Source organism: Melanotaenia boesemani, chromosome 11 (assembly GCF_017639745.1).
Source record: "Melanotaenia boesemani isolate fMelBoe1 chromosome 11, fMelBoe1.pri, whole genome shotgun sequence".
NCBI classification, from domain to species: domain Eukaryota; kingdom Metazoa; phylum Chordata; class Actinopteri; order Atheriniformes; family Melanotaeniidae; genus Melanotaenia; species Melanotaenia boesemani.
Window position 1 is genome coordinate 37,613,696 of NC_055692.1, and position 19,855 is coordinate 37,633,550.

The 19,855-nt window shown below is 45.5% G+C and overlaps 1 protein-coding gene across 1 annotated transcript in view; it reads right to left on the reverse strand.

Moving 5' to 3' along the window:
• The window catches only part of ak8 (adenylate kinase 8), a 28,590-nt gene that overhangs the window by 7,714 nt on the left and 1,021 nt on the right, over positions 1 to 19,855 (reverse strand). Inside the window, exons 2-6 of the mRNA XM_041999019.1 lie at positions 16,521 to 16,615; positions 16,362 to 16,446; positions 15,392 to 15,441; positions 14,459 to 14,551; positions 14,181 to 14,249 (exon numbers count right to left, since the gene is read on the reverse strand). Of these exons, the coding sequence (XP_041854953.1) occupies positions 14,181 to 14,249; positions 14,459 to 14,551; positions 15,392 to 15,441; positions 16,362 to 16,446; positions 16,521 to 16,615 (392 nt within the window). The remainder of the gene's footprint in view (positions 1 to 14,180; positions 14,250 to 14,458; positions 14,552 to 15,391; positions 15,442 to 16,361; positions 16,447 to 16,520; positions 16,616 to 19,855) is intronic.

The following is a 19,855-nucleotide window of genomic DNA, read 5'->3' on the forward strand; positions in this document are numbered from 1 at the left end:
TCTGGAGGAATATTCAGCAGAACTTCATCAGCTTTCTGGTCAGAGACAAACCGAACAACAACCCAGAAACTGAAGCTCTGTCCCTGGTCACACTGATGAACCTCCATCAAGAACACTTCATCAGAAGCAGAGAGGGGTGACACATCACTTGATTAGGTCTGAGCTGGAAATGACACAACTACGACAAATGCTCCCAACTGCCGAAACAATCTGCTGCCTAGAATTCAGACAACTAACGACCAGGATCTGTGATTCTATTGTCGTAGCATCAACATGCAGGATTAAACGAAAATAGAATGAAACTAAAGAGAAACCGTCAGAATCAGACCTTCCTACAGCTTCAAGCATGTTAGACTGGACCGGTACAGTGAATCAGACTGGGCAGTGAACTGGACACGTGCAGAGAATCAGACTGGTCACAGTGAATTGCACTGGTGCAGTGGACTGGACTGGTGCGGTGAATAGGACTCATCATAGTCAACTGGACCGGTGCAATGAATCAGACTGGTCAGAGTGAACTCTTGCAGTGAATCAGAATGGTCACAGTGAACTGGACGGGTGCAGTGAATCAGGCTGGTGCAATGGACTGGACTGGAGTGGTCAAGCAGACTGGTGCAATGGACTGGCCCGGTGCGGTGAATCAGACTGTTTCAGTGAACTGGAACGCTGCAGTAAATCGGACTGTTACAGTAAACTGGATCAGTGCGGTGAATCAGACTGGTCAGAGTAAACTGATGTAGTGAATCAGATTTGTCAGACTGAACTGGACCAGTGCATTGAATCAGACTGATGCAGTGGACTGGACTGGTGCGGTGAATAAGACTGGTCAGAGTAAACTGGACCGGTGCAATGAATCAGGCTGTTGCAGTGGACTGGACTGGTACAGTGAATCAGACTGGTCATAGTGAATTGGACTGTTGCAGTGAATCAGACTGGTGCGGTAGGTTGGACCGGTGTGGTGAATCAGACTGGTCAGAGTGAACTGGACTGGTGCAGTGAATCAGAATGGTCACAGTGAATTGCACCGATGCAGTGAATCAGACTGTAGCAGTGGACTGGACTGGTGCGGTGAATCAGACTGGATCGGTGGGTTGGACCGGTGTGGGGAATCAGACTAGTGTAGTGGATCGGACCGGTGTGGTGAATCAGACTGGTCAGAGTGAACTGGACTGGTGCAGTGAATCAGACCGGTGCGGTGGGTTGGACCAGTGCGGTGAATCAGACTGGTCAGAGTAAACTGGACAGGTGCGGTGAATCAGATTAGTGTAGTGGATCGGACCAGTGTGGGGAATCAGACCGTTCAGAGTGAACTGGATCAGTGCAGTGAATCAGACTGGTAATAGTAAACTGCACTGTTTTGATTAATTAGACTGGTGCAGTGACTCAGACCGGTACAGTGAATCAGACTAGTGTAGTCGATTGGGCCGGTGCAATGAATCAGACTGCTCAGAGTGAACTGGTGCAAGGAATCAGACTGGTCATAGTGAACTGGACTGGTGCAGTGAATCGGATTGGTCAGAGTGAACTGGACCGGTGCAGTGAATCAGACTGGTGTAGTGGACTGGACCAGTGTGGTGAATCAGTCTGGTGAAGCGGATTGGACGGGTGCAATGAATCAGACTGCTCAGAGTCAACTGGTGCAATGAATCTGATTGGTCACAGTGAACTGGACTGGTGCAGTGAATGAGAATGGTCACAGTGAATTGTGGGGGGTGGAGCAGTGGGATTTATTGTTCTGATCGGAGATTGGGCTGGCTAAGTCCTTTAACTTGGAGCGGTTTCTTGCTTGTTTCCTTCTGGTGCCACTGTCGAATGTTGCCGCAAGGCTGATCTTATGCAGATTGCGGATCATTTTTCACTGTTGGTCCCGAAACAGTCCACCAAGAGGCAGATTAGAGATCTTCTGGTGCAACAGTTAGAAGTTTGTGGGGTGATAAAAGTGGCTGCTGAAGCCTCAGATGTGTGTGAGGGCACTCTGGCTAGGGGCAACCCAACTAGTGGGGAGGTGGAACCTCTCCCTCAAACTGCCAGCACAGCAATGACTGAGATGGGATCAGGAGTTGAGAATCGGGTAAGAACACCCGTTACTCTTCCCAGGTATGACCTACCTTCCTTTGACTCGTACTTTGCTGCATTTGAGGGCTTTGCGGGTACACTAACATGGCCACGGGATGTTTGGCCATTATTGTTAAAATGCAAATTGACTGGAAAAGCGAAAGAAGTCGTTGATGCTCTCTCGTTAAAGGAGAGCTCAAATTATGACACGGTCAAGGCCACAGTTCTATGAACTTGTGCCTGAAGTGTACCGACAAAAATTTAGACAGCAGAGGAAAACTGCTGACCAGACATACGTTGAGTTTGCTTGTGAGAAGCGCACATTGATAAATGGTGTGCCGCCTCTAGGGTTTCTGATTTAGAGTCCATAAGAGAACTTTTGTTACTCGAGGAATTCAAGAATCGTCTGCCAGAATGCATTGTGTTATATCTCGCTCTTCTAGCGGATGAGTATATGCTGACACACAAAATGTCACTGCCCGCCAATGTGGAGAAGTTCCACACTCGCTGTGTCGGACAGGAAAGTGCTGAGGAAACTCGCACTCATCCTGTAATAAAAACATCAAATGTAGAAAGTCCTGAGGTACAGGAATGTTTCTATTGTCACAAACCTGTTCACATCATTGCTGACTGCTTAGCTTTCAAACAAAAAACTCAAAACAAACCACAGCCACCTAAAAGGGTGGGATTCATTTGGACACAGACCCACTGCAGAGACAAGGAACCAGATAAGTCAAAGAAAATTTACTTGTGTTTTGCACAATTTATATTTAATGGTTTAGTTTTTTTAACAGGGAACGCAGGAGATAAAGTTGCGGTCCGTATTCTGAGACGTGTATGTGTGACGTGTATTTGTGACGTGTATTTGTGATGTGTATGTGTGACGTGTATGTGTGAAGTGTATGTGTGACGTGTATTTGTGACGTGTATGTGTGACGTGTATGTGTGACGTGTATGTGTGACGTGTATGTGTGACGTGTATTTGTGATGTGTATTTGTGAAGTGTATGTGTGACGTGTATGTGTGACGTGTATTTGTGACGTGTATTTGTGAAGTGTATGTGTGACGTGTATGTGTGAAGTGTATGTGTGACGTGTATGTGTGACGTGTATTTGTGACGTGTATGTGTAACATGTATGTGTGACGTGTATGTGTGACGTGTATTTGTGACGTGTATGTGTGACGTGTATGTGTGAAGTGTATATGTGACGTGTATTTGTGACTTGTATGTGTGACGTGTATGTGTGACGTGTATGTGTGATGTGTATATGTGATGTGTATTTGTGAAGTGTATGTGTGACGTGTATGTGTGACGTGTATTTGTGATGTGTATTTGTGATGTGTATTTGTGACGTGTATTTGTGATGTGTATTTGTGAAGTGTATGTGTGACATGTATGTGTGACGTGTATGTGTGACGTGTATGTGTGACGTGTATTTGTGACTTGTATGTGTGACGTGTATGTGTGACGTGTATGTGTGACGTGTATATGTGATGTGTATTTGTGAAGTGTATATGTGACGTGTATGTGTGACATGTATTTGTGAAGTGTATGTGTGACGTGTATGTGTGATGTGTATATGTGACGTGTATGTGTGACATGTATTTGTGATTGGCCTTTAGTGTAATTACAAGAGATAGGGTACGTCCCCAGACCAGTACATCGTGTGCATATTAAGTCAGAGCTAATAAATGGAGTTTTCCCTGTAGCTGTGTGCCCGGCATTGCCCATGAAAGGGATTACTTTATTAATGGGTAATGACGTAGCTGGGGGACATGTAGTCCCAAACCTAAAAATACTAGACGCTCCTACAGCTGCCATCTCATCCGATCCCTCGTGAATAGATGCCAAACTGTATCCAGCTTGTGCTGTAACCCGTGCACAAGCTCACAAGAAGCCTGATATTGATCTCTCGGACACTGCATTTGCGCATTTAATCATGGAAGCGATTCCGTCTAATGCCAGTAGTGGTATGTCTGCGGAAGCTCCTGATGACCAGCACGGCAGGGATGCCTCCTCACCAGATTCCGACACTCTTCCTGTCACTAGTGCTCAGTTGACGGAGGCCCAAAAATCTGATCCGACATTACAAAAATGTTTTGATAGTCTGAGTGTTAATAACGCAGCTGAAAACCCACAGCACACTTACGTCATCGAAAACAGAGTTCTCATGCGTAGGTGGTCACCACCTAATTCAGGAGCAGATAAATGGAGCATGGTAAAACAGATTATTATACATTTGTCCGTCTTTTTCTTGTAGTAGTTATAATTAAATTTATTTATTCGCTAACAAACTTCTGCTCCCCTCTTCAGCCCAGTAGTTCAGTAATAACAAATTAGCTGCTGGTTTGTCGACTCAAACTAACTTCAGAAAGAAAAAAAGAGACGAACACCAACGAAGAAGACGACAGCCAATGTGTGTGTGAGCGGGGAGAAACGAGCTCTGTGATTGGTTAATGTGTGGAAAGAGGCGGGTCTTGGAGGAATTTATTATTCCTCAGTGTTGCCAGCTTAGCGACTTTGTGGCTGTATTTAGCGAGTTTTCAGACCCTCTAGCGAGTTTTTCTGGTAATTGGAGACTTTTGGAGACGGAGGTGAATGAAGGGAGTTTATCTTCCCAACGAGGAGCGGTGCTGGTCAGACCCTCTCATACGAGGCTTGGTCTTCTCGCAGCAGCAGCTGCATTCAGACGACGTTCAGCTCTGTTTCATGACCAGGCTGGAAATGAAACGTAGAAGCTGCTGCTGGAGGATCCTGCTGGTTTACCGTCACAGTAACGTCTGTTAATGAAGAGTGTGGAGGAAATATTTAAACAGTTAAGTGTAAAACTAAATACACTTAAAAACTGGACTAAAAATAAACAAAATATTGACAGAATTATTTTATTTATTATGTATTTTAATTTATTTACTTGCTGTTCTAAACATTTTTAGGTTGTCTTTTGTTCACTTTTGCCTTTCCCATGACATCCCTCTCTACGGCAGGATAGAGGCTGATTATGCTAATGAGCGACTTCTAATGACTTCTAGTGACTTCTAGGACAGCCAATAGCTGCTGTTCTTACTGAGGAGTGGGAACAGCGGCTGGAGGAGCATCAGTCCCTGAAGCTGTTTATTACCAGGAACTACATGGACCAGTCATTTCATGTCCTGTGGGGGATGATGGGACAAGGATGTCGTTCTGCTTCGACTACAAAGTGAAAATCACATCATCACATCTGATTTGATTTAACAACTTTTATGTCTACTTGTTTTGTATTCGTGCAGCCAGTAAGATGTTTTTTTTTTTGTTTTGTTTTGTTTTTTATTTTTTTATGTTATGACAGCTGCTGCACAATAAAAAGTGAATTGTAAACATTGTAATTTCTGAATTTATTGTTCAAGTTTTTATTACTAATACAGTGGAAATGAAAGGAAATGTGAATACTTGCTTTGCAAGGTGATTTCAGTGTGCACCCCTAAATTTTCTGCTTGTGCTCTTAAAAATTTAAGTTAGGGGCCTCTCTGCTCCTCATAAAAAAGTTAGTGTGGAGCCCTGATGGGATGTGTCACACTTTTGCCGTAGCGTTCACGTGTGTCAGGTAATGGAAAAACATAATCAGGTCGTACACCCGGCTCCTTTGACGCCAATTCCTGTGGTGGACCAGCCTTTCGATCGAGTCATAATAGATTGTGCTGGTCCCTTGCCCCGAACAAAAAATGGTATTTAATTTATATTAGGCTATATATATTCGATTTCCTGAAGCCGTCCCCGTCTGCAAAATCACTGCTAAAGCAGTGATAAAAGTGCTGACCCAGTTTTTTTACGTTCGGGTTGCCAAAGGTCATTTAAACTGACCAAGGTACAAAATTTCAGTCCCTTTTATTTAAAAACATCTTTCGGACCTTAAACATCGAGCATGTCACTTCGAGCGCCTATCACCCCCAGTCACAGGGTACCCTAGAAAAGTGGCATCTGGCATTAAAATTGATGCTGCGAAAATACTGCGGAAAAAATAAGAAATCATGGGACGAGGGCCTTCCATTTGTTTTGTTTGGGGCTCATGAAGCAACTCAGAAATCACTGGGATTCAGCCCGGCGGAACTCGTTTTTGGACACACGCCACGTGGCCCCCTCGGCGCTCTTAAAGAACGATTCCTGCTGCCAGCTGATACGCATCACAGCAACGTTTACCTTTAATGCCAGGGTACAACATGCCAACTCGATAGCTTGACAATTCCTGGCCACCACTCAAACAAAAACGAAAAACCTTTATGGTCGTTCCGCGGTAAAGAGGGAATTCATGATTGGAGATCAAGTCCTCATCCTTTTGCCTACTGTCGGGTCCGCTTTATTCACATCATAGACCGTGCGGGGCAACATAACTACGTAATTAGAACTCCAAATTAGCGCCGCAGATCGCGTATTTGTCATGTCAACATACTTAAGCTGTATCATGCCTGTGACGCTGCACCGGATACACACATTTCCGCTGCACTTGTACCTGAGCTCAATATCTCAGACACTGTAGATGAAGATGATGGTCTCAGATCCCCTAAAAGGGCTTGTTTAGCTGCCCGACTTTCCAACTCTGAGATGTTGGCTGCATTACTCAAAACCCTTGAACACTTAACACATGAGCAGCAAGATGACCTTCTGAAGTTAGTTAACAGTCATTTATGTTTGTTTGGAGATGTCCCCACACAAACCTCTCGCACAATATTGACGTTCGTGATGCTACGCAAATAAAGCAGCACCCCTATCGAGCCTCTCCTGTAAAGACAACACTCATGAAAGAAGAGACAGAGTATTTGTTACTACATGGGTTAGCCAAGCCCAGTTACAGCCCATGGAGTTCTCCGTGCCTGGTGGAGACCAAACCTGATGGATCCCCCAGATTCATAACCGATTACCAAAAGGTAAACTCAGTCACCGTAACGGATTCTTTTCCTCTCCCCAGGGTCGAAGACTGTGTCGATAACATAGGTGCTGCCCGGTATGTGAGTAAACTTGATTTGTTAAAAGGTTACTGATAAGTGCCTATAACTGAACATGCATCAGATATTTCGGCTTTTGTTACCCCTGACAACTTCCTGCAGTACACTGTTATGGCCTTCGGTATGTGTAACGCCCCTGCATTTCAGACTGATGAATAGTGTCTTAGCTGGTCTTCCTATGTGCTCGGTGTATCTCAACAACCTAGTTGTGTCCTCTGACACCTGGTTGGATCTATGGAGACATTAAGAGAAGTGTTTGTACGCTTAGCCAATGCCTCGCTAACCCTTAACTTGGCTAAGTGCGTATTCGCCCAGGCCACTGTGACGTATTTAGGGCGCCAAATAGGGAGAGGTCAGGTAAGACCTATTGACTCGAAGGTGAGCACAATTCTTAATTCCCTTGCCCCCGTCACTTGGCGTGAGCTCCTCCGTTTTTTAGGAATGGTCAGTTACTACAGGACTTCTTGTAGAAACTTTTCCACAGTCGTTTGTCCGCATACTGACCTCATCAGCCCAAAGAGGAAATTTGAATGGACTGATGAGTGTCAGACGTCATTTGAAGCTACCAAATCCCTGTTGTGTCATGCTCCGGTTCTTGCTGCTCCTGATTTAGCCAGACCCTTTAAAGTAGAAGTCGATGCTAGTGCTGTGGGGGCTGGCACTGTTCTGCTGCAGGAGGATGCACAGGGAATTGATCATCCTGTCTGTTACTTCTCCCAAAAGTTTAATAAACACCAGGTTAAGTACTCCACCACTGAGCAGGAAACCCTCGCGTTGATGGCTCCTCAGCACTTTGAAGTGTACCTCGATTCTGCAACGGCCCCGATTGTGGTTTATACAGACCATAATCCGCTTGTGTTCTTTGCCCGTATGTATAACAAAAACCAACATCTCATGTGGTGGGCCCTTTCCCGAATTATGTAATGTGACTAACCCTTGTGTTTTTTTTTTTTGTTTGGTTGGGGGGGGGGAGTGTTGCGAAAGCCACTTATTGCTGCCACCTGAAGCTGATTCTACATGCAAACGTCCCTATGGTGCCTGCTTGGAATTGGCTAGACCGGACACACCTCCGCCTCCTTCCTTTTGATTAGATCCTCACTGGTCCTCACTAACCACAGCTCCTGAAGGCACCATCCAGGAAATAAAAGCCAGAGGCAACTGCTCATTCATCAGCAACTGTTTGGCACAGACAGTTTGCCCTTGGCCTTGGCCTGTGGAACTTTGGTGTTTGGTGACATTGATCGTGTGCTTACTTGGTGGTAATTTTGTGAAGGTAGGCTAGTGTTATCCAACCGTGTTAGGACTGTTTGGTTTTCTTTATGTGTTGTACTTTATTTAATGACTAGTAGTCTTGTTTTCTTTTTCTAATCTGTAAAACATAAAGCCTGCTTGGCTTCACTTTAAGTTGTTTCTTGGTAAGCGTTACCGTGGTATCGTATAGTTTAGTGGATTGTTAACAGTAGAATGTGCTGGGCTAGTTGAGTTTAAGTGTATAGAGAGTATTTGTGTTCTGTTGGAGCTGCTCCACCTTTTGCTAACTTAGTAGGGCAGTTTTCTGCACCCGTTTTGGTTAGTCTTGGCTTTGTTTTCAACTGGGTGATATCTGAGTTAGACTATAGTGGTTCTGTTGTGTTCCTTTCTTTGAGCAGCTCCGCTAATCCCAGCACTTGTCATTGCCACCATTTGTTTGTTCCCCATTTCCCCTTACAACAATAAAACTACTGGCTCCCTTTATTAACATCTGTCCACAGTTCTTGTCTTTTGTTACGCCTTCTCATACCCCTTTATGGGTCATAATACCGGTGCAGTCCGAGACACCAAAACACAAGAAACACAACACACAAACAAACACCTGGGGGGCATGGCATGCGGTGCATGGCGGGCGGGGCCACTTAGGTGGCCCGGCTCGCGGCTCATTGCAGTCACTGCCCCTCAATTTTAATTGCACACAACACACACTACATAAACAGTCAGGAGCGGGGAGGGAGAGGGTATTTGGGACCTCTTACACCCCTGCTCCTCCTGTGTGTGGCTGGGGGCGGGCAGGGGGGGGGTGGTTGCCCCGGGGCCGGGTCCCGGGGTGGCTGCGCTGGTGGGCTGCTGGCTCTATAGGGGTTGGGGCTCGCTGTCCGCTGGTCCGCCTGGGGTGTCCCCCATGGGGCATGGTGGGAGGGTTGTGTGTGGCGTGATTGTGTGGTGGTGAGTGATTGTGGGTGCAGCACGGGGGAGGGTGTGAGTGTGGGGTTATATGGGGTGCAGGTTGAAGTAGATGGGGAGTGGGGGGAGGGGGCCGATAGCTCCCTGGTTCCCGGGTTGTGCGGCTGGAACATCGGGGTGTGTGCTGGCCTACGCCGGGTGGCTGTCTGGGGGGGGCCTGGTCCTCCTAGGCATGTTGCGGGCCCTCTGCCTTTGGGGGGTGCGGCGGCCGCCTCTGGGCTCCTGGGGCCCTGGGCCCTTCGCTTGGGCTGCCCTGGGTGGGCCGGTCCCTGGCGGGGCCGGCGGCTGCTGATCTTGGCCCACTGGGGCCTGTGCCCCGGGACCGTGGGGGGCTCTTGCTGGGGCTCTCCTCTGCCGCCCTTCGGGTGGGGCTGGAGTCGTCTTTGTGGTGGGGTGGCATGGGTTGGTGCTCGGGGTCTGCTGCTGAGGGCCCTGGTCTGCCTCTGGCCTCCGTGGAGGCGAGGTCGCATTTGCATGATCTCACTCACCACTCTTCATCACTGATCACTCCTTGTTTCTCATGCTCTGCATGCTGACACAGTCACTGAGTTGTCCAGTGGGTTTTTAATATTAAGCGATAATTATAAAAAAAAAAAAAAAAATTAGCATTTTTCCTGTGAGTTAGTATCTGGTTGCTGTTATGTCTTTTTGATTTGATTTGAATGAATGAATGAATGAAAAATACTTTATTAATCCCAAAGGGAAATTCAATATTGTAGTAGTAGTAATTTTTTAGTAAAACAATCACATTAATTAATTAAGGGCTTTGTTCTTCAGCCTGATAGCTGCTGGAAGGAAGGATCTTCTGTATCTCTCTGTCTTGCATCGGACTTGAACAAGCCTCCCACTGAACACACTCTGTTGTTTCGTCACGGCGTTGTGTAGAGGGTGTGAAGGATCTTCCATTATCTTCGTCAGCTTGTACAGAATTCTTTTTTTGATGATCAACTCCAGCGGCTCCAAAGTTACTCCAAGCACAGAACCAGCTTTCTTGATCAGTTTGTTAATTCTTTTCAAGTCTCTGGTTCTGATGCCGCTGCCCCAGCAGATTGCTGCAAAGCTGATTGCACTTTCAACAACAGACCTGTAGAACATTTGCAACATTTTGGTGAAGACGTTAAAAGATCTCAGCTTCCTTAAGAAGTAGAGTCTGCTCTGACCTTTCTTGTAAATGTACTCAGTGTTGCTTTTCCACTCAAGTCTGTTGTCCAGCTGAACTCCAAGGTACTTGTATTCCTCCACCACCTCCACCTCCTCTCCCATGATGGAAACACTTCTATGTGTGTTCTTGTTCCTCCTGAAGTCAACAATCATCTCCTTTGTTTTCTTGGTATTCAAGATGAGATGATTGTCACCGCACCATTTCACAAACTGACCGACCAGTTCTCTGTACTCTGCTTCTTGTCCATCACTGATACACCCAACAACTGCTGAGTCATCAGAGTATTTCTGCAGATGACAGAACTCAGAGTTGTACTGGAAGTCTGAGGTGTACAGCGTGAATAGAAATGGTGAAAGTACAGTCCCTTGTGGTGTTCCAGTGCAGCTGACCACCATCTCAGATACACAACCTTTCAGTCTCACAAACTGTGGTCTGTTTGTGAGGTAGTCGTAAATCCAGGTGGTTGTGGAGGGATCCACCTGGAATTTCTGCAGCTTCTCACACAGCAGAGCAGGCCGAATCGTATTAAAAGCACTTGAGAAATCAAAGAACATGACCCTCAAAGTGCTGCCTGACTGGTCCAGATGAGAGTGGGCTCTCTGAAGCAGGTATATGATGGCATCTTCAACCCCAAGCCCATTACGGTATGCAAACTGTAATGGGTCCTGAAAGGTGTTCACCTGCTTGCTGAGGTGAGCCAGTAAGAGTCTCTCCAGGACTTTCATGACGTGAGATGTCAGGGCGACTGGTCTGTAGTCTTTTGGTTCAGCTGGTTGTGGTTTTTTAGGCACTGGAACAAGGCAGGATGTTTTCCACAGCACCGGGATTCTTCTCTGACTCAGGCTGGTGTTGAACAGGTGCTGGAGAATCGGACATAGCTGTTTTGAGCAGGTCTTGAGAACTCTGGGACTGACACCATCTGGACCTGCAGCCTTGTTCTGGTTCAGTTTCACCAGTTGTTGCATGACTTGGTTACAGGAGACAGACAGAGTGGAGGTGGAGGCAGAGGAGGTTTCAGGAAGTCCTGATGTGGAGGGAGATGAGGTTGTGTCCAGGTCCTTGACTGAGCTGCAGGGTGACAGAGTGGAGGTGTGACAGGAAAGCTGTGGGCTCATGGAGGGTGTGTGGCTAGTTGGGGTTGAAGCAGGAGGTGAGCTAAACCTATTGAAGAACATGTTCAGTTCATTCGCTCTGTCCAGACCTCCATCAGTCTGATCCTCCTTTATCCCGAAGCCAGTGATCTTCTTCATTCCTGACCACACATCCCTCACATTGTTTTTCTGAAGCTTACTTTCCAACTTCTTCCTGTAGTCCTCCTTGCACTTCTTCATTTGTGTTTTAAGTTGTTTTTGTGTGGACTTCAATAACTCCCTGTCTCCATCCCTAAAAGCTTTCTTTTGATGTTCAGCAGCTTTTTCAGGTCACTGGTGATCCAGGGTTTGTTATTGGGGAAGCACCTCACTGTTCTTGTTGGAACGGTGCTGTCCACACAGAAGTTAATATAATCTGTCACACACTCAGTCAAGGCATTGATGTCATCTCCATGAGGTTCACATAGGACGTTCCAGTCTGTAGCCTCGAAGCATCCTCTCAGAGCATCTTCAGCTTCATTAGACCAGGTTCTAATAGCCTTTCTAATGACTGGTTGTTGCTGAACGATGGGCTTGTAGGAGGAGGAGAGAAGAACTAGGTTATGGTCTGATCTTCCTAAAGGTGGCAGGGCAAAGGAGCTGTATGCATTTTTAATATTTGCATAAAATAAGTCCAACGTTTTGTTTTCTCTGGTGGAGCAGCTGACAAACTGTTGGAAAGTTGGTAGAGTTGCAGAGAGGGAGATGTTGTTAAAATCTCCAGAGATCGCCACAAATGCGTTTGGATGTTGTGTTTGAAGCCTGGCCACTACAGAGTTAATGACATCACAGGCTGCGTCTGGAGCGGTACCAGGTAATATATATACCGCTACCAGAATAACGCATGTGAACTCTCTGGGTAAATAATACGGGCGGAGACTCACAGCTAGCAGTTCAATGTCTCTATTGCAGATCTTCTCTTTAACAGTGACATGTTCAGGATGACACCAGCGCTGGTTTACCAGCACCGCAATTCCACCTCCCTTCAGCTTCCCGCTGAGTTGTTTATTGCGGTCTGCACGGACCGTCCTGAAGCCGTGTACAGACGCATTACAGTCTGGGATGTGTTCATGCAGCCATGTCTCGGTGAAGCACATAATACTGCACTCTCTGTATTCTTTAAGAGACCTGGTTAGCACCTGAAGTTCATCAATTTTGTTAACTAGCGATCTCACGTTTCCCATAACAACCGTTGGAAGAAACGGTTTGAATCGCCACCGTTTTTCTCTCTGCCTCGCTCCTGCCCTGCATCCTCTTCTCTTTCTTTTCAACTCAGTTGGGATTTGAAGTGTTGTTTCACTGATAATCTTGAGTTTGGAGAGTTTTATCAGTTGATCCCGATGGTAAACAAGTCTCGTTGCCATGGAGACTCACAATAACAAGTCTTGCAAAAAAGAAAAAATATTCAGAAAAATCTCCCGTATAGCACAGCCTCTGACCAGCGCGAAAAAATCTACCCGAACAGACACAGATTGACAGCTGATGTCTTAAAAAGACGGCTATATTGCAAAAAATCACAAGTTAAAAACAGAGCTACTACAATTGCTGCTGCCACCTAGCGGCGCGTTCTAGAAATTTGGTTTATTTGGTTTATTTGGTTATTATTTAAAAACTCTTAATGACTGGCAGCCCTGTTTTTTTTTTTTTTTTTTTTTGTTTTGTTGTTTGTTTGTTTTTTTCTGTGTGTGTGTTTCTGCTTTTGTAAAAGTTGTAGGACATTTTCTGGTGTGTTCATGTACAGGTGTAACAGTTTGTTGTCTGGTGATGGTGTGGATTGAAGGGTCGTTTTCCTTCTGTCTGTGATCTTTTTGTCTCCTTTCTTCTTTTGCTCTTTTTGCTATTTTCCATCGTTTTCTGTCCCCTCCGGTCAGGTCCAGCAAGATTACATAGATTCCGTGATTCAAAGTAAATAAATAAATAAATTAATCACATTATCAAGAGGAGCCTTACCCATAGGCCTCCCCTTGGCAGAGCAAATTTGTTCAGCACGATACAGCAACCAGGTTATCATTTTGCTGCTATGATGCTGGACAGGACAAGTTAAAAAAAAAAAAAATAAAAATACTGGTGCAGTGAATCAGACTCGTGCAGTTGGTCAAGAAAACCCGACACCAGTTGTGGAAATGATCTGATAAACGTCAGATGATGGGATGGTGAAAGCATCTCTTATGTCATGCGTCAGCTGTCTGTACACAGTCTTTGTATTTTAAGAGTCGGGCAGGTGAGATCAGGTGTGAGTCTGTCAGTGTTTGTGACAGCAGCCTCTCTGCTTTCATTGTCCCAAACTGATCTGAAAGCAGCGCTAATGAAGCTAATGAAGGCCGACAGTAACCGGGACGTGATGCTAACGAGGAGCGGCAGCGAGGATGAGCCTGAGTGTAACTACTCTGACAGCTGGTGATGATGATGTGACAGCAGCATGTCTGTTTGATCAGCTGATCTCAGCGCTAAGTATTATCATATCACATCAGAGAGGCTGAGACAGACAGAGACGTGCGTTTCATCCTCCATCTCTGCAGTCAGCCCGTTTCACGGCTGGCATAGTTCAATAATTCAACCTGAAACACTTTCTTCAACAGCTAAGAAATGCCAGCGATGCAAATGAGATGGTTCTAAAGGTTCAGTGTAAACAGACTCACCCTGTTAACGCAGTCAATCTTTTCCAGTCTCTGTTGAACCAGTGGGACCAGCAGCTCAGCAGGAAGATCCTGAACAGAAAAGAGGTCACATGACTCCACAGGTGAGTGAACAAGCTGAACATTGGAACACAAACTCATCAAACCTGGGTTCTCCTCACTGACATTTAAAGATCTTTTGTTTCTGAGCCTGGAAAGAAAATCAGCTCTAGCTCATCTCTGGAGTCACTTCATGTTAACTCAACCCAGAATTCACCATGTTTCTGGTCTAAAAGTCAAACCTGCTCAGTAAGCGCGCTGAGCTCTGACTGGTCCAGTAGCAGATTCTCCATGGTCACATGGACAGTCCTCAGCTCAGTGCTCAGACTCTTAGCCTGAAAACAACCACAGCAGAAGAATCAGGAACATGAGCTGATCAGTGAGCCTGTTCACCTAAATCTCATAACTGGGAGCCTGCAGTCTTAGCATTAGCTGCTAATGTGAGAACATGCACACATTGGTTACGCACGTAATTTGGTCCGTTTTCAGGGAGCTTAGTGAGCTGTCGCTCGACACAGAAAATGAAGCAATACCACCGGAAATCACAGGGGCAGTGGTGAGAACAACAGTTGACATGCTACCAGGGATAAATACAAACCTGAGAACAAGAAGAGGATCAGGAAGGGAACAAAAAAGCAGAAGAAGAATGAAGACCAACACAACTGTAGAAATTGCGCAAGCTTTTGAATAAAAAACTGTATACCAGTGTTTAGGGCGTGTTGGGCGGTTGGAAACGACTTCATAGTGACGCATTACCGCTGCTAAACGGTGTCTGAAACTGACGTCGGTTGGCGGGAGTGAACTCTGAACTCAGCACTGCGTCCTAGTGGAGGACCTGACTTAACAACCACGACAACGTAAAACATACACGGAAGAATGAGGATGGTGACGCATGACAACGTTTGACATGAACATCGTTATTTACGTACGTAAGGCAGCAGAAATGGGCCTTTAATCAGGGCACACATCCCTGAGGAAACCCTGTATTAGATCAGAGTATTGCAATAGTCTGATTACTCCCAGTTACCTGATTGTAATGGTTTTGTAAACGGACTTATTGTGACAGGGAATGTGAGCTCAAGTGTGTGTGCGTGTGTGTGTGTGTGTGTGTGTGTGTGTGTGTGTGTGTGTGTGTGTGTGTGTGTGTGTGTGTGTGTGTGTGTGCCTTAACTCACCAGAGTGTGTTTGCCGACAGCAGGAGGACCAAGTAGCATCACCCGGGGAACTGATCTCAGGTCAGAAATAAATGAATAAGTAAAGATGAAGATAATAAAACAGACTGATCTTTGACGACGTCAAATCTGTCACAACATATCTGAATGAAATGCTCCGCAGCGGTTAAAGAAAGATCAGGCAGAATTTTCCCGCTTTCGTCTTTGTGTCCACCCACAGCTTCACATTGTGCTGCATTCACTTAACCTATCATGACTCAAGGCTGTTCCATCCTCTGCAAGAAGTGAGAGCTTTTGTTGTTGTTCTTGAGGCCACAAGAACAAAATGATGGCATTCTGCTCTCGTGGACGTGACAGTTCTCGACACATCGGCTGAGCAGAACTTTCTTTTCATGGGGCTCCAAGAAGTATGTGATTGATAGGGACATTTGAGGTGGGCGTAGTTAATATGGAAAAGAAAGAAGTGGAAAATTGTGGCTTCTGCATTTCCCCTGATGGATGCTGAACAGATAGTTTTAATGAACAGCTGATCGAGTGAGAAAGTACATACATGTAAACGACATGTAGGATTAAAAGACACAGACACCGCCATGTGCACAACCCTGCCTTGTTTTTGTTCTTGCGGCCTCGAAAACTAAAAGAACGTTCTCGCTTCTTGCGGAGTATGTTACAAGCTTCAGCACTCTGGCTTCATCTGGAATTATTTGATCTTTTACTCATTTGGAATTTCCCATCTCCTATTAGCCATTAAATGCACCACCAGTAGTGCTGCTGTACACGAGTGAAGTCCAGTTTTAAACTAGGTTTTCACTTAGCAGGTTCAGGAGCTCTGTTCTCCCACAGACAGTAAACTCAACAATCTGAACTTTGGGATCTATACTTCCTGGTTCAGCATCTCATAAAAGTCCAGGAGACATTGAAGGGTCCATAAGATCCTCCACAGGAACCAGAACCCTGACCTGCAAAGACATACCGTCCATGGTGCTTCTCTGCAGCAGGTCGATCAGGTAGGAGATTGGATCATCGGGTCGGTCGATCACCAGACTGGAAACCAAGCTCTGCAACACACACAACCACACACAGTGAACATAGCTGCTGAGTTCAGCTAAAACGCTGTGGGCTGCACCTTTACCTGCACCAGGTGAGATATATGGTGTTTGTCGGCATAGAGGCTCGTCTCAGCTGGAATCCTCAGAGGTCTCACCATCTCATCCATCAGCTTCCAACCTGAGGACATGAATGCAGCACATTTAAAGCAAAACCATGTGACCAAATTTAGAGGAAGACCAAAATCCTCCATTTTCACAGTTTGTGTTTGTTCCTGTTGTCCAGGTTCTGCCAGCAGAACCGCCTCCAGATTAATGCAAGGAAAACTATAGAGCTGGTGGTGGATTTCCGCAGGTGTGAACACTCTCCTCCGGTAAACATCCAGGGAATGGACACGGAGAGGGTGACATCTTACAAGTACCTGGGTGTTCACCTGAACAACAAGCTGGACTGGACAGACAACACTAACGCCTGTAACAAGAAAGGACAGAGTAGGCTGGATCTGCTAAGGAGACTCAGGTCTTGTGGAGTGCAGGGGACACCTTCTGAGATCCTTTCTGACTCTGTGGTGGCATCAGCCATGTATGATGGTGTGGTCTTCTGGAGAAGCAGCATCTCGATTGCTGACAGGAAGAGACTGAACAAACTGGTTAAGAAGGCCAGCTCTGTCCTGGGATGCCCCTCCATCTGGTGGAGGTGGTGACGGAGAGGAGAATTATGGCTAAGCTTTTGTCTCTGATGGAGAAAAGGTCCCACCCTATGCAGGACTCAGGAACACTGAGCAGCTCCTTCAGGGACAGGCTGCTTCACCGCGGTGTGAAGGAGAGTTACCACAGGTCCTTCCTTCCTGCTGCTGTCAGACTCTACAATCTGCACTGCTGCCAGTAGCCACACAGCCACAACGGGAACTAATAACACAGACATGCAATAATGTAAACTCATTCTATGCTTTTATATAGACTCCTACATAGATTTTGTTCTGTACAGTTTTGTTTTTCTTATTTCTATAATGCTGTTTAGCTAAACTAAGCACAGAACCAGAACCAGAGTTATCCCCAACACCATAACCCGAGTTATCCTCTAACACAATACATTGAAGATGGAACAAGTGGACAGAGTTCCCTTTGAGAACCAAGACAAACCAGGTTTCTAAAAATCTAAAGAAGTTTCTCACCTCAGTAAAAACCTGGAGTAGAAATTTTAACAGAGAGTCAGATGGGAAATAATCAGATTGATATTTGCAATTTTCATGTTCTGAAATGAGCAAAAGGCCACTCAGAGGACAGAAATGGTTCCAGCTGTCAGTCTTTTAAACAGGGTATTATGATAACTTGTGTTAAATAAACATGACTTGATAAGGAGCAACACAGCACGCAATCATAATGTAATTTCATCACCTCTCAAGGCTCAGACTTTTCTAATCATCTAACCTGTTATATGATAAACGCAGCCAAATGTCAACAGACACACGGTCGAATATCAGCAGATATGTTGGTTATGATATGATATGTTGAGCAGATTGTCTTGTGTCTGTTGGTACCTGGAGGAATTAGAGACTGGTGATAGATCAGTTCATCATTTTTATAAAAAATGTGAGTTTGATTTGGTGGCAAAACCAGTTTATATTTTTGACCAAATACTCTAATTTTTCTGCTAATTATGTACACACAAATATATTTTCTTTTTAAAAAGTCTGTTTCCAAACAACAATAAAACCTGCAAGAAGCAGAACTGGGGGGTATTCCACCAGCGTAGCTACAGGAAGCCAGGCTGTATGAGGAAAGCTTCGCTTGAACTAACACCATCTCTGAATTAAGACTCAACTCGTTCCACTAACACATTCCAGCTGCATCTAGTTGAGCTAATCCAAGCGAGGCTTACATAGTCTGGCTATGTGGAGGTCCTGAGGAACGTAGGAAGCCCTGACGAGTGGATGGTGGAAAAGAGGAGAAGCAGGAAAAGAGAGCAAACCCAGAGTTTCATTTTCTCAGCAGCTGAACAAAGAAAGCTGATGGAGATCAGTGACGTGCGGTGGGTTCATGGCTGGTGAAGCACCGACTCCTCTGGAGTCACATTTACATTGTAAGAATGAAAAGAGCTTCTTATTTCACTATTCATCCACCAGCATGAAACTACGCCCCCTGGAGGTCAGACAGAGTACTGCTGCCTCACCTGCTGACTTCTTGAGTCGCTGCTGCACCTGACCGCACGTCACTGATGGAGAAGTATGAGGACTTTAAAAGTGTCCTCACCAGAAAAGGTGTGCAGCCTGATTAATAAAGCGATGGAAGCAGCAAACAGCTGCTGACAGACTAAATGCGTAAGTTGTAAAGGTTTCACACAGTTGTTGTTGTTCCATGTTGATTCACCGTCCTGGTTTATTTCTGGTTCCTCTTGTTATAAATCTGTTTACATAAAACAGCTGATTGTCTCTGTACGTACGGCTCTACTCAGTTTATTAATAACCCAATAATCAATATGCATCATCTTTGTGATGTGTGTGTGTGTGTGTGTGTGTGAGCTACATTAACTCTGTTCCACCAGCAGCAGCATCTTACCAGCAAAGCGAACCTGCAGCAGGTGGAAATAAAGAACCAGAACATGTCTCAGAGTGGGAGGAATCTTTGAAGAAATGTTTGTTCTAAACGTGTTGAGCTGTAAACATGTTGCTCTGTAGATACCAAGACAACGTCAGAGACCAAGACAACGTCAGAGACCGAGACAACGTCAGAGACCGAGACAACGTCAGAGACCGAGACAACATCAGAGACCACTGCTACTGGTGGTCCTCCCCCTGAAAACCGTGGGTCTGGTGGTCTGAATGAGCTTTGAATGAAGCGTGCGCCCTCTGCAGGGTCATTAATAAAAGACCAAGCCATGGTAACCAGAAAGGAAGCCTGTCTCTATCTATCTCTATCTTTCTCCGTCCATCTCTTTAGACCAGCTTTCTCTCTCTCTCTCTTTAAACACCCTCGGCCCGTATGGACGGGGCTCAGCTGATCCCAGTTTTACTGGTAGCCAACCAGAGACAGTGGAGGTCGGGTTCCTGAACCTGGGGAGGGTTAATAAGGTGTTAACTAGTTTAATGAATACTGTGTTCTTTTTATTTCATGTTCAGTACGTGTATAGTCGTGTTTCTTTAGTTAAACTGGCGCTGACACATTTATTGATTATTCCAGACAAAGTAGTGATGTGATAACAGCTGTTTCTTATTTTAAACCAGAATGAGGCGGAGCAGCTCTACCAGGTGGAGCTTTCTTTAGGGAGTCTGTATCAGAGCTTTGAGACACAGCTAAGCTAAACTTAGTTTAAAGTTTTAAAGTTCTTTATTAATTTTTACCCATACAAACAGTTGCAATAACTTATACGTGCAATAGTGAACTGGGAATCTGTACCACCTCTACTGTGTGCAATGCTTGT